The following is a 13,622-nucleotide window of genomic DNA, read 5'->3' as shown; positions in this document are numbered from 1 at the left end:
TTTTTTTTTTTTTTTTTTTTGACATTGGACAAGATTTACATCTTGGCATATAAACTTTGCATACAGATTGAGTACCATGGTCAGTATGTGATAGGATGATATGCTGGGAATGTAAGGAGGATGTATTCTACAGAGACAATATGGCAGTATTTTGAAAAGAAAGAAAATTATGGCTACTTTTTATTTCTCCCCCCCAAAATAATTTTAATACTCTGTACCTGGGCTAGCAGCATCTTACACTGTGACATTCCTATACATACATAAGCATTGTATCCAAGTACAAATGTTAAAAGCAGAGTAACTTAAGCAATTGTATGGCTACTTACTTTAATTTGAACTTTTTGGATTTAGATACACTTCGATTTATTTGTGTTGTTTTAGAGTTTAAAGATGTAGCTTTCCTCTCAAGCATGATATTAAGGCAATGATTTAGTAATAGTCATTTCATCATTAAGCAGTTTTAAGAGGGACAAAAAAACAGGTAAGGGGGAGAAGAGATAGCTGTAAGTTATGTGGGAAGAATCAAAGAGAGTTTATATTCTGTAAAACTCAGTTTATCTTATTTGAAAAAAACTTTTGAGGAGTCAGACATACTTTTTTTCTTAATTTTATTAATGTCATCTATATCATTTAAGATTAGCCATTATGATATTTAAAATTAAAAATGGAAAAAATACTGTAGAGTCTGTAAATTTAGCTATATCTGCTTTTCATTAAGTTTCAAATAGAAAAAAAAAGTTTCAAATAGATTGGGGTTATGAGTGAGTTTAGTACCCATTTATACAGGTCAAGAGAAGTAATACAAGTCAATAGTAGCATTTTAAAATTCAGAGGCCTTATTTATTTATTTATTTATTTATTTTTAAGTTTTTGCTATACTGTATGCACACTTACCAGAGAGGGAGGGAAAGTGAGAAATCATCCCCTAAAGGGGATAGCCATGCTGCAGCCTCTTCTCCTCCAGTCTCCTCTGGGGATTTTGGGTACACATGCACATGCACCTGGCATGATTCTAAAGTAGCCAGGTCCAGGACTCGAGCTGCAAAGATGGCCATGTGGGAGCTAGTGCCTTAACCTCCGTGACACCTGCTAGCTCCAGAAGCCAAATTATTGTTATTATTGTTAAAGGTTATTTTTTCACTCCCTAGAGAGTGACCACACATAAAAACCTTTGGTTTAGAAAGCAAGATACTATTTATCCATTTAATTTCCTTAAAATAATAACAAAAACAAAAAGAAGGGCCAACTGGGGGTGTGGTGGTTAAAGTGCTGTATTTCTCATGGCTCACTGCATAGTTTGAGTCCTGGACTGGCAGCTTGAAAAACAGGCTGGGCATGTGTGCATGCGTGCCCTAAATTTGGAGAGAAGGGATTGTGATGTGGCCATCCCTGTGGGGAGGTGCTTTCTTTTTCCCTCTCTGTGTTTCTCTGACTTTCTCCATGAACACACACACCCTATGGCAAAAATAAAATTTAAAGAGAGAGAGAGAAAGCATTCTTAGAAAATGAAACCAAAACCTTTACTAGAGATAATTTTTTATAATCACAGCCAAATAAAAGAGACTATTAATAATAATTTACTAGACACTCTAGAACTACTTATCTAGTGTTTTCTTTTCCCAGCAACTTTTATTTCCTGAATAGAAATTCTTTCTACTCCTGTCCAAGCTGTATGAAATTCTAAATCCAACATTGCTTTCATATAAATCTGTATTTCCAAGATTTGCTGGTGTTAGTTAGGAACGATTGGTTTATATAAATATTAATAGCTTTGAAAGATACATTGCTGTGAAATCAGGTTGCTGTTTAGGCCTGAGTAAAGATTTTTGAAAAAGAGGTAATGGTACAAAGATGGACAGCTGGAAAGACAAGAGTTAAAGACGCATTTTAAAGTGGATCCATTTTATATAAGTAGAGTATAATCTTTGTGTTTTATGTGTTGATTGGAAGAGTGGTCACTTAAGGTGATATTCCTCAAATAGCTAGAGATGCCTAAACAGAAACATCTCTAAGTTGTATTTATTTAAAAATTACTTGGAATTTTGAATTATGTTTAATGGAAGTATATTTGACTAGCTAAATTTTTCTTTGGACAATTTATTAGATTTTAGGGATAAGGTATTTATTGGATTAAGTTTGTGAAAGCAAAAAATAAACCAGACTCATCGTAAGGATCCTTTTCTTAATGCTTCTTTTTTCTCTGGATAATACTCTTAAATTGTACAAAAGAAATAAATTAATTTAACACAATAAAAGAAAATAGCAAATCCAGTGTCTGCTCATGGAAAGACTAGTTTCAAACCCTTTTGTGTTACAGAAAAAAATGTTTGAAAAAACCTTCACATGGTCTGCTAATAGGGATTCTTGGCATACTTTTAACACCATCCTTGTTTTGACTGCTTCCTTTTCTACTTTCTCATCTTCTAACTTTTTTCTAGGGCTGCTCTTTTTAGTAAAGCTAAACAAAACTTGGTGTCCTACAGCCTTACTAACCTTTGTTAATCCGCCTGCTCGTCACATCTTTGTATGGCACCTGTGCTCACTCATGGGGGAAGGATTCTGGAAGAAGCAACAGCAATAACCAAGGCAAATGCGGGGAAGTGTCTGCATGGGTTCTTAGCATGTGTGGGGCATTGGTTTCACTTCATTTTCTTGAGATAGTGGAGATATTATATCACAGTTTTGCTAATGTCATGTGACCTTAGAGTGAAAGAGTCACTCTATTTGTCAGTCCTCCTAAGAAATTTGGTTGTTGATTTCATGATTTAAGCCAGAAAGTAGCTATTTCGATTAGAGATACTAAATTAACAAATCTGTATATAATAGCAGTCTACATATGCATATATTTTAATAGAATTCCACATCATTTAAGGGTTTTGTTTTGTTTTATTAGGGTTTTATTTTTTTTGGCTTTGATTTTAAAATTATTTTTTGCTTGCTTTTTCTTTGATTTAATTTTCCTTTTTTACATTTTAATTTTGGTTATTTTGGGGCTATTTTTTGATTTTGTTTTTCCAAAGGATGCGGATTCTGATAGCGGGGACGATTCTGACAAGAGATCCTGTGAAGAGAGCTGGAAACTGATTACTTCTTTGAGAGAAAAGCTACCTCCCAGCAAGTTGCAAACCATTGTTAAAAAATGCGGCCTCCCCAGCAGTGGGAAGAAACGAGAGCCAATTAAAATGTACCAAATCCCCCAAAGAAGGCGCTTGAGTAAAGATTCCAAGTGGGTCACTATCTCAGATCTTAAGATTCAGGCTGTTAAAGAGATTTGCTATGAGGTTGCTCTCAATGATTTTAGACATAGCCGGCAGGAGATTGAAGCCTTGGCTATTGTTAAGATGAAAGAGCTTTGTGCCATGTATGGGAAGAAAGATCCCAATGAACGGGACTCCTGGAGGGCAGTGGCAAGGGATGTCTGGGACACTGTTGGTGTCGGAGATGAGAAGATTGAAGACGTGATGGCCAGTGGTAAAAGTGGAACGGATGTAGATGATCTTAAGGTTCATATAGACAAGCTGGAAGATATTTTGCAAGAAGTCAAAAAACAAAATAACATGAAAGATGAGGAGATAAAAGTCTTAAGAAATAAAATGCTCAAAATGGAGAAAGTCTTGCCCCTGATTGGATCTCAGGAACAGAAAAGCCAAGGAAACCACAAAGCAAAGGAACCAGTTGGTGCTGGTGTTAGTAGCTTTGCTGATAATGACGTAAGTAAAGGAGACAGTGGAGAACTTGGGAAAGAAGAACGCGTTTCCCAGCTGATGAATGGGGATCCAGCTTTTAGACGTGGGCGGTTGCGTTGGATGAGGCAAGAGCAAATCCGGTTTAAGAACTTGCAACAGCAGGAGATAACGAAGCAGCTTCGTAGGCAGAATGTACCTCATAGGTTCATCCCACCTGAGAACCGGAAGCCCCGTTTCCCCTTTAAGAGCAACCCTAAACACAGAAACTCTTGGAGTCCTGGGACACATATCATCATAACAGAAGATGAGGTTATAGAGCTTAGAATTCCAAAAGAGGAAGAAGGAAGGAAAGGAAATAAAGAGGAGTCCCAAGAAAAAGGGGGCAGAGCAACTTCGAAGGACTCCCAGTTACCATGGGCCTCTCAGAGCATGCGAAGCCAAGATCACATCCAAGTTAGCAAGCAGCATATTACTAGTCAACAGCAGCCACCTCAGTTACGCTGGAGAAGCAATTCTCTCAATAACGGCCAGCCGAAAAGTACGCGCTGCCAGGCATCTGCGTCCTCAGAGTCATTAAGTTCCCACAGTGGTCACCCTACAGCTGCTGATCTGCAGACTTTCCAGGCAAAGCGCCATATCCATCAACACCGGCAGTCTTACTGTAATTATAACACTGGAGGTCAGTCAGAGGGCAGTGTGGCCAGTTCCGCTCAGAAGCAGACTGACAAGCCAAACCACTGTAGCCAGTTTGTGACACCTCCACGGATGAGGAGACAGTTCTCAGCACCCAATCTCAAAGCTGGTAGAGAAACTACAGTATAACTAAAGTACTGCACAAACTTGAAATTATGGTAGAAGAAACAGGCAATGTTAGCTCACGATTTGAGTTGGTTCTACCCTTGGCCTTGAATTCCTACTATTTACGTTATGATTTTAATGTTGTATGCCTACAGATATTAACTGGTTTTATATTGCTAAAACGTAAAACACTGGTAAATGTTTCAACACCTCCCTTTTTCTTTTATACCATAAATGGGCAGTTTCTGGAATTTTGGATAAAACATTGAGACCTCCTTTATTTTTCTGAGACTTTATTCCTTCCTTGGTGCCTGAAGAATTGAATATACTTACACAGATGTGTCTTGTTTTGTTGTTTTTTTACAGTTTTATAAATTGATCTGCTATCCAGAAAGACCTGCCTCTTAGTTTATGCAGACATTCATAAGGGGAATGTGAAATGTAGATCAAATGTCTGTCATTCCCCCTAAATGTTAGAAATTGGTTTAAAAATAATAACATGCAACTGTGTGGACATAGCTTTGGAGTTCTCATCCACATCTGTTCCTTTCTTTAAATATAATTGTTATTTTCACAAGCCAAAACTAAATGTCTTCAGACATGTTTTATAGTACACAGCTTTGCATCTTCCACAGAACTTCCACGTCTTCTTCTTCTGTATTTTATGTAGAACTGAGTTAACAGTTTTTTTAGATTATATCATAATGTGTATGAAATTTGTCATGATACTGAAATCTTTAAATTGGCACTGTGTCTGAGTTTCTGTTTGTAGTTTGCATTTTGAAGTTTAATCTATCCTCTCTCTCTCGCTCTCTCTCTCTCACACACACACATACACTACATACATCCCAAACTAGTCACTAAAATCATGCTAACAGAAGTACCAACAAAGAAGTTGTACAATTGCTTTGAGCATTATGTATAAACTTGTAAGGAGGAAATTTGGTGGGAGAGAGAAGAGGTGGGACATAGGGAGAAAGCTACTTCATATGGTTCTATGTTGCTTTTTTCTAATATTACTAAAATAATAAAAGTTAAGTTTAGTGGAGTTTTCTTTAAAGTAGATCATGTATAATAAACTAAACTTAAGTAGACAGTAATAATGCTTGCAGATGCTCAAGCAAGAAAAGAGAAATCTTGATGAAGACTTAATTTTGTCAATACCTCATTTTGCTATTTTGTGATCTAAGTTTTTCTCACTGGTAAATCCATGAAAAAAGATGGATTTTACTGAGAAGAAAAGAATAGTTTTCTGCGTCCTTCCTCATCTCTTGAACTTGTCAGAAATTTTTCTAAGAGGCAGTGTGAAGAGCCAGAGATGTCTGAAATCACATGATTTCACATTGTTGAAGATTCCTAAGTTATATTAAATCATCTACCAAATGGTGTGAAAAATTGAAGCCAAGATAGCAATTAACATACAAAGAAGCCTTAAAGATTGTGATAATGTGGTTACCTGGGTTTTTTTTGGTTTTTTTTTTTTTTTTTTTTTTCAGTTTGTTTGCATGTGGGCACTATGCTTTATTAGAACACATTTTTAATCATAGTATATTTTCTTTGCTTCTAAGAAAGTGCTTTCTTAATGCATAGAAAGTTGTTTCCAGTTAACTTTTTTTTTCCGTTCAAAATGAGAAGTTTTGCGGCATATTTTTGCTTTCTTGACTAGCACTGTTCTAGTCTTTAACTGAGATTTTATAGCAGATTGATGGATGAATGCTATTTCTTATGAGCTGCCAATTGAGGCGACAATCTCCTGTACCATTTGGTTCGAATGTACTTGGTAGGCTACTTCAAATCAGTCAGTTCAGCGCATCTTGTATAAATCCCAGTTGTCCTTCTTTATTCCTCTTCAGATATAAGTATGTGAACTGTTCCTTTATTGTCAAAATTTTCACTTTCTAGTATTAAAAATTATAATTACTCAGCTTTCAACTCTAGCAAGAAATGGGTTCTCATTTCCCTAACTTGAAGTAACATAGGCTAGGCCCATATATTTTCATTCTTATGGTGGCCTTTTAATCTGTGGACAGATGCCTCCATTTTCCATTTAACAGTGAGAGTGAGTTATTCTCTACCTGTGATCAGGCGACATTGTAGAATGAAGAGTTACATAATACCATAATTTACAAATGTGGGTTATGATAAAGACTATGCCCACCGTGATATCCAAAGAATTAAGTTTATGTTTTCATTTCACCTGATGATCCTGGTGGCCTTGTGTTGCTGAATGTTGAAATATGTGGAGGAGCCCTTAATTTCACCGATGCCCAGGAATAAATGAACCAACGTTTGATTGATTGCCATTAATGTCTCTTTATGCATTTTAGAAAATATTATTGTATTAGAAAATAACCGTATGGGGACCAGCAGATGGCATAATGGTTATGTCACTGGATTTCCACGTAGTTAACTGTGGTTGGAGTCCCAGACCCAGCGCCTTAAAGTGCGTGCCCAAAATCCTGAGAAGAGAATGGAGAAGAAGGGATTGCGTGTGGCCATCCCCCCTGGGGAATGGTTTCTCACTTTCTGTGTCTCTGGTGAATGCACGTATCCTATAGCACAAATCTCCCCAAAAAGAAAATAACCACATGAATTAAATTGTTTCATTGAATCTTTTACTAAGTAAATAAACAGTGTCTTGCTTTTGTAAGCTTCCAGTTTACTTTTATTTTTAAAAATGTGATAGTATCTCTCACTAAACTAAGATGTTATAAGACCAAAGAAAATTGGTCATCAAGAAACCATTATATGTTATTGAAGTATTCTTAGCTATTATCAGCAAAATGGGAAAAGGTTTATGCTATTGAAGTGATATGTTCTGACATTCATGGAAATATAGAGGGTTATAATTAATTGGTATAGTTTTACGAACAAAAATGGTATTCCTTAGAGAATTAAAGACATTCTGTTTATCTAATAAGTCTAAACCAAAGGGCTTTTCCTTTATTCTTCCTTCTAATTCTTTCTAGCACAGTGAATTATCTCTCCTTTCACTGGTAATGTAATAAATGGGAATTGTTTATTACGTCAAAGTGACCTTTTGTGCTTTAGGTACAGGTTGATGCTGAGAAAACACTGAGTCTGTCACACTGCAGTCTGTAGTAAAGGCTGTCAGACTACAGGAAGTTTCATAGATTTACTAAGACAGCTGCTGTACCCTGACACCTTATTTTGGTCCTTTGTAGACTTGCCTTCATGATTTGTACAAAAGACTATGGGGAGGGGAAGCTGCCTGTGTTCTGGCGTACCTTAATGAAGAAGCTTTCTTAGGTGCAGTGCAAAGCATGCATTTGTTCTACATTGGTGGAGCCAAAATTACTATAAGCAGTTTTCATTATTGTCCAGTTGTGTCATCTTTCCCAGATTTTAAAATTTGTTACAGATATACTTAGTTTGAACCACTTTAGGTTGTGAAATGTATTGATTTTCCTTCCATTTTTACTGTAAAAAGAAATTGTGAATCTTCTTGTTAATGAACTGTGGATTTTTCCTCTCAGTTTCTTAAACAAAGAAAAATGCTTGAAGATTGTCTTTCAGTGTAAGATCTGCCTTTTCAGAAAGGGAGAGTTAGTTTGTAATGTTTAAAAATAAAATCTTTGTTCAATAAACGTTGAAATTTTAAGAGTGATTTCTTGGGGCCACCTGGTGTCATGGCACTGGGTCCTACATTGCTGACTGCACAGTTAGAGCCCCAGACCTGGCAGCTTGAAAAATACACCAGACGTACATGCCCAAGATACCAAGAGGAGAATGGAGGAGATGGGACTGAGGCATGGCCATCCTCCCTGGGGGGTGCTTTGTCTCTCTCTCTCTCTCTCTCTCTCACATGTGCGTGTGCCCTATAGAAAATTAAAAAAAAAAAAAAAAGGCATGTGATTTCTGTCTATGAGGGAAAAGTGAAATAAAGTAATGCTAACTAACCCTGCTCTTAACTTTATTGCTTTTTCATCTGAAAATGGTTGCAAATAAAATAATTTTTATATTTCTATATGAATTTGATTAAAGCTTTTGTTTTTACTGCCCTTTGCTATTTGACAAATTCTATCATAAATGAGATTTTTAAGCCCCACTTTATGCTATGTTTTACTTAAGTAATTTTTTTCCTTGTGTAAGATGAGTAAGGACATCACTTTTTGATTTCTTTGAGTTTACCTTAAATTATATTTTTAATTTTTTTGTTGCATACTTAGAAATGGTACAGTCTTTGAAATGGTATACCTCCCTCCATATGGTTAGAAGCTAAACTTCCAAAAAGCTTTGAGTAACTCTGCATAGCTTTTCTTTCCTGCTGTAACCTCTGCTTTCTTCCCTCCAGAGTATTGGTGATACACTGGAAACAGGACAAAGCAAATTTTTCTGGGGTAGACCATATGTCCTGACTGCATATTATTTTTATATTGAAAGCAATACAATCATGCATTATGGAATACAGTACTAAGTAAACATAAGTTTTCACTTTAGGGAAGTGTTATGCTTAAATTGGTCTACTTGAGGTTCTGTGCTGTTTCCCTTCAAGTACTTGATATTTCTCTGTTATTGGAGAAACTGGTAGAAAAGTTGCCAAAACTCTGCCATTTACAGGATGACACAAATGGCTTTTTAAAGTTTATTCCATGAGTTAGTGAGTGAAAAAGAGAGAGATAGTACCCCTGACAGAGTCTTGATCCACACCCAACCTCAAGCCAACCGAGATTATGGGCAACATACTGAGGGAGGTATCCAGACTTACAACAGCACCCTTCCCAGTGGGTCTGCCTTCAGAGCACCGTGTTTTACCACTCCACCACTGTCTGGCCCCAGACGTTTCTAACACAGTGTGGTATGTGCAGAGATGGTTATATGCACTGGGTAGAAGTCTCATCCAGAGGGGACTGGGAGGTTTTTATTTTATTTTATTTTATTTTATTTTATTTTATTTTGAGAGATTTTCACTGTAGGGCGCGTGCGCTCGCCAGACAGACAGAGAGAGACATAGAGACAGAAAGCGAGAAATCACCCCCCAGGGGGGATGGTCACGCCACAATCCCTTCTCCTCCATTCTCCTCTCGGGATCTTGGGCACGCACGCGCACGCGCCCGGCGTGAGTTTTAAGCCACCGGGTCCGGGACACGAACCACGGTCGATTACGTGGGAGTCCAGCGACATAGCCATTACGCTAACTGCTGGTTCCCAGGGGCTGGGAGGTTTTTGAAAGAGTGAGCTGTGAGCCCAGAGCAGAGACTCAATGGCAGGCAAAGGGAGGAAGCCTGTCAGAATCAGAGATGAGTGAATAACTTGGGGTGGTGAGAATGTTAGGTGGGAGGGGTAGTCAGAATATTAGATGGGGGAGTGGTAAGACATGAGGAGTGCCACAGGGACAAGGACCAGATCGTGGCATGCTAGAGTTGGGATTTACTTTGAATGTGATGAGAAACTACTAAATTATTTCAGACATGGAAATTGCCATGGTAGGATTGCCTAATAGAATATTCATTATAGCCAAAATACAGAGGATAGGTTGTAGTGAGGCAAATTCAGAGTCAAGTGTGCCAGGTGGGAAGTTGCTCTATGAATCAAATGAGAAAGCGATGCTTTCCAAACTGAGGCAGGGAGAAAGGAGAGAGGCAGGGATTCTGACAGACTTTTAGAGAAGAATCATCAAATTGACTTGTGGATGGGTCAAGCCAGGTGTGGTGTATGCAACCCCAGGGTGATAATGGCTCTTACTTGAATCATGGTTGGAAAGTGAAGTAAGCAAGACCAAGAGGGAACTGAGAGATAGGGAGTAGATGGGAGCTGTAGGTCTAAGCATAGGCATTATGCCCCTCCTGGAGGGATAGATCTGAGACTGACTGCACAGTGCTGCAGGTGCAAGAGAGCACATTTGGTGTTGGTAAGAACTGGGTGTCGGGGCCAGCTGGTGGCATGGTGGTTCAGGTGCTGGATTCCCACATGACTGACTATGGATCAAGTCCCGGGCCTGGCAGCTTGAAAATCACACCAAGCACGTGTGTGTGCATGCCCAAAACCCTGAGAGGAGAGTGGAAGGTAAGGTAAGGGATTGTAGTGACTATCCCCCCTGAGGGTGATTTTTCACTTTATCTCTCTCTCTGGCAAGTGCATGTGCCTTATAGCAGAAACCTTGAAGAAAAAAGAAAAAAAAAACCCCAAAACACAAAACTGGATGTCATGTCCCTTCCCCCTTCAATGGGGCTGTTAGCCTTCTGGCTATTGCTTGCTAATTATAATCTGATATTTATGAGCCAAACTTGGAATGTCAAAAACTAAGAATGGTGACATTGATTTTACCTTAACTGTCACCTCCTCGCAGAAGCCCCAATTGTGCTAGAGTACAGCAATAGCCTAATTAGTTTCTTTGTGTCTGTTTCAGACTCCTATAATCCATTGTTCACTTAGCAACCAGTATCATCTGTATTTTATTTTTATTTTTATGTTTTTAGAGTTTTGTTATAGGATGCGTGTACTCACCAGAGAGAGACAGAGAGAAGGAAGGTGAGAAGTTACCGCCCCCCTCCTGGGGGTTAGGGGGATGGCCACAGCACAGTCCCTTCTTCTCCTTTCTTCTGTTGGGATTTTGGGTGCACACACACGCACATGCACCCAGCATAATTTTCAAGCCATGGGGTCTGGGATTTAAAATGCGGTCAGCCATGTGAAGAGTATCATATTTTTTTAAATTATTTTATTTAACTTTATTTATTATTCTTATCATTATTATTTTCCAGTTTGATCAGAGAGAGACAGAGAGGAAGTGAGAAAGTAAGCCACCAGGTCCGAGACTTGAACTGTGGTTGGCCATGTGGGAGTCCAGCGCCTTTAACCACCATGCCACTTGCCGGCCCCAAGAGTATCATATTTTTAAAACATAGATCACATCAGTGGCCTCAAGGGCTTCCCAATGCACCTAAAAATCTGAATTTTACCATAGCCCACATAGCTTTACATGTTCCGGCTCCTGGTCTGCCTCTCTGACTTCCTATCTTAACACACTTAACACTCCAGCGTTTTGTTCCTTGAACATGGTGAGTTTGTTCTCACCTCAAGGCTCTGAGGGCTGAGGGCTCTAGACTGGAATTCTTCCCATTCTGCTTATCCTTTTCCAGATCTGAGCTCAAATGCCACTCTGCCTGTCCCAGCCCACTCCCAGTCAATTCTCACTGGTCTAATAATGAAAACCTGTAATTATCTGGGCCGTGTACTTGTTTGGTTCTTCCATGAGAATATAAACTCAGCTAGAGTATCATATCTGTGTGGTTCATTTCATTAGTCTTCTCTATACATGACTTGGAGAAATGGTTCTCAAACTGTAATGTGCATCAGAATTTCTTGGGTGTCTTGTGAGAACAGACTGCTGAGCCCACTTCCAGAGTTTCTTTTGACTCACTGTATTTAGGGTAAGACCCGGTATTTGCATCCCTGAGAAATTGCCAGGTGATCCTGATGCTTCTTGTTTTCCAACTACCTTTGGGAACCATTGATCTGAAATGGAAGTTGGCAAGCTTTTTCTGTAAAAGTCCAGATAGTAAAAATGTTAGGCTTTGAGGCCAGAAGATCTCCGTTGCAGGTACTCAACTTTGCTGTTGTAGTAGGAAAGCAGTTGTATATAATGTGCAAATGAACTAAGGTGAATGTGTTCCAGTAAAACTACTTATAGAAACGGGCAGTAGGCCACAGCATCCAGCTCTCAGGCCATAGTATTAACCCTTGATCTGAAAGATAGTCACTTTGGGGAACTATTAATCTCTAAGATCAGGATGTTGCTATGCATCTGATCTACAAGACAGATACATGCCCAGATACTGGGGATTCAGTGGTGAATGGTAAGAAAATGATCCCTGCCTTTGTAAAGCTCACAGTTAACCAGTGCATTCACGACAAATGCCATGAGTGAAAAATACAGGGTTCTCCAAAAGGCTTTAACAGGCACCTCAGGGAATAAAAGGTGGCCTCTTGCTCTCAGCTGAGGCTCTTCGTTTTACTAAGGAAAATGAGAAGAAAACTTCCTTTTCTTTCCACTTGTAGTTCTGCATACATTCATACTCATATGTTGGCCTATTCTCCCATAGCAGATTAACTGTCTTAGCCTAGCCTTTGTTCCCCGTATCCCATACTTTCCCAAGCACTTGCTGTACTCTTATTCATTCTCTTTTACAGTTTCTCTCCATCCTGCTGGAATACAAACCTGTCTTTATTTCAGCACTTTCATGTTGGGGCTGGCAAGTGGCATGGTGGTTATGCCGCTGGACTCCCCCATGGCTGATTGTAGTTTGAGTCCCAGACCTGGCAGTGTGTCTTCTTACTTTCCCTTACACTTTCTCTCTGGTCAAATTAAAAAAATTAATAATAACAAATAAAATTAAATAAATAATTCCTTTTTCAAGAAGTACTATGTCCCCTGTGAGCTGTGATAAGGAAGATAATAGTAACTTGTGTATTGAGGATGTATTACATGTATTAATATTATAAAACATGGGACCAGCAGTTAGTGTAATGGCTATGTTGCTGGACTCCCATGCAGTTGACTGCGGTTCACATCCCAGACCCCGTGGCTTAAACTCACACCAGGAACGTGTGCGTGCGTGCCCAAGATCCCAAGAGGAGAATAGAGGAGAAGGGATTGCGGCATGGCCATCCCCCCTGGGGAGTGGTTTCTCGCTTTCTGTCTCTCTGTCTGTCTCTGTCTGTCTGGCGAGCACATGCGCCCTATAGCGAAAACCTCTCAAAAAAAAAAAAAAAGAATGCCATCTATAATGGTGATTCGCTATATACCAACAGACATAAAATACAATTTTTCCTGTTCCCAGTATTATTAAAGTTTAATAAATTTGGTTAATGTGATGTTTCCCTGCGCTCTTCATTATAAATACTGTATACTAATTCTCTTCCTATTAATGTTTCTGGTGGTGGCCTTTGGATTGTGTGAATATCCTTTCCCATCTCCTTTTCACTCAATTATTTTACTATTTATTATTGATCCTTGTCTAATTAAATTTCTACATCTGGGGTGGCAGTATGGTGATTTTTAAAATCCTAATTGTCATTCATTGTGCATTTATTAGCTGGCATTTTTTAAAAAGACGAGCTTCCCCCCGCTTTTTTGGTAACTATTATTGTGAACTCATGGATTTTTTTCTATAC

At 38.7% G+C, this 13,622-nt stretch overlaps 1 protein-coding gene across 8 annotated transcripts in view; it reads left to right on the top strand.

Moving 5' to 3' along the window:
- The window catches only part of KIF1B (kinesin family member 1B), a 161,341-nt gene that overhangs the window by 75,093 nt on the left and 72,626 nt on the right, over nucleotides 1–13,622 (top strand). The window contains exon 20 of one of the 8 annotated variants that reach the window (XM_006145357.3): nucleotides 3,021–4,508. The exons of the other annotated variants lie outside the window; for them this stretch is intronic. Coding sequence (XP_006145419.1) covers nucleotides 3,021–4,508 — 1,488 coding nt within the window. Of the gene's footprint in view, nucleotides 1–3,020; nucleotides 4,509–13,622 lie in introns of those variants that run through there. 8 annotated transcript variants of the gene reach the window in all.

This window comes from Tupaia chinensis, unplaced genomic scaffold (assembly GCF_000334495.1).
Source record: "Tupaia chinensis unplaced genomic scaffold, TupChi_1.0 Scaffold000146_1, whole genome shotgun sequence".
Classification (NCBI taxonomy): domain Eukaryota; kingdom Metazoa; phylum Chordata; class Mammalia; order Scandentia; family Tupaiidae; genus Tupaia; species Tupaia belangeri.
This window is presented reverse-complemented; position numbering and strand designations above follow the sequence as displayed.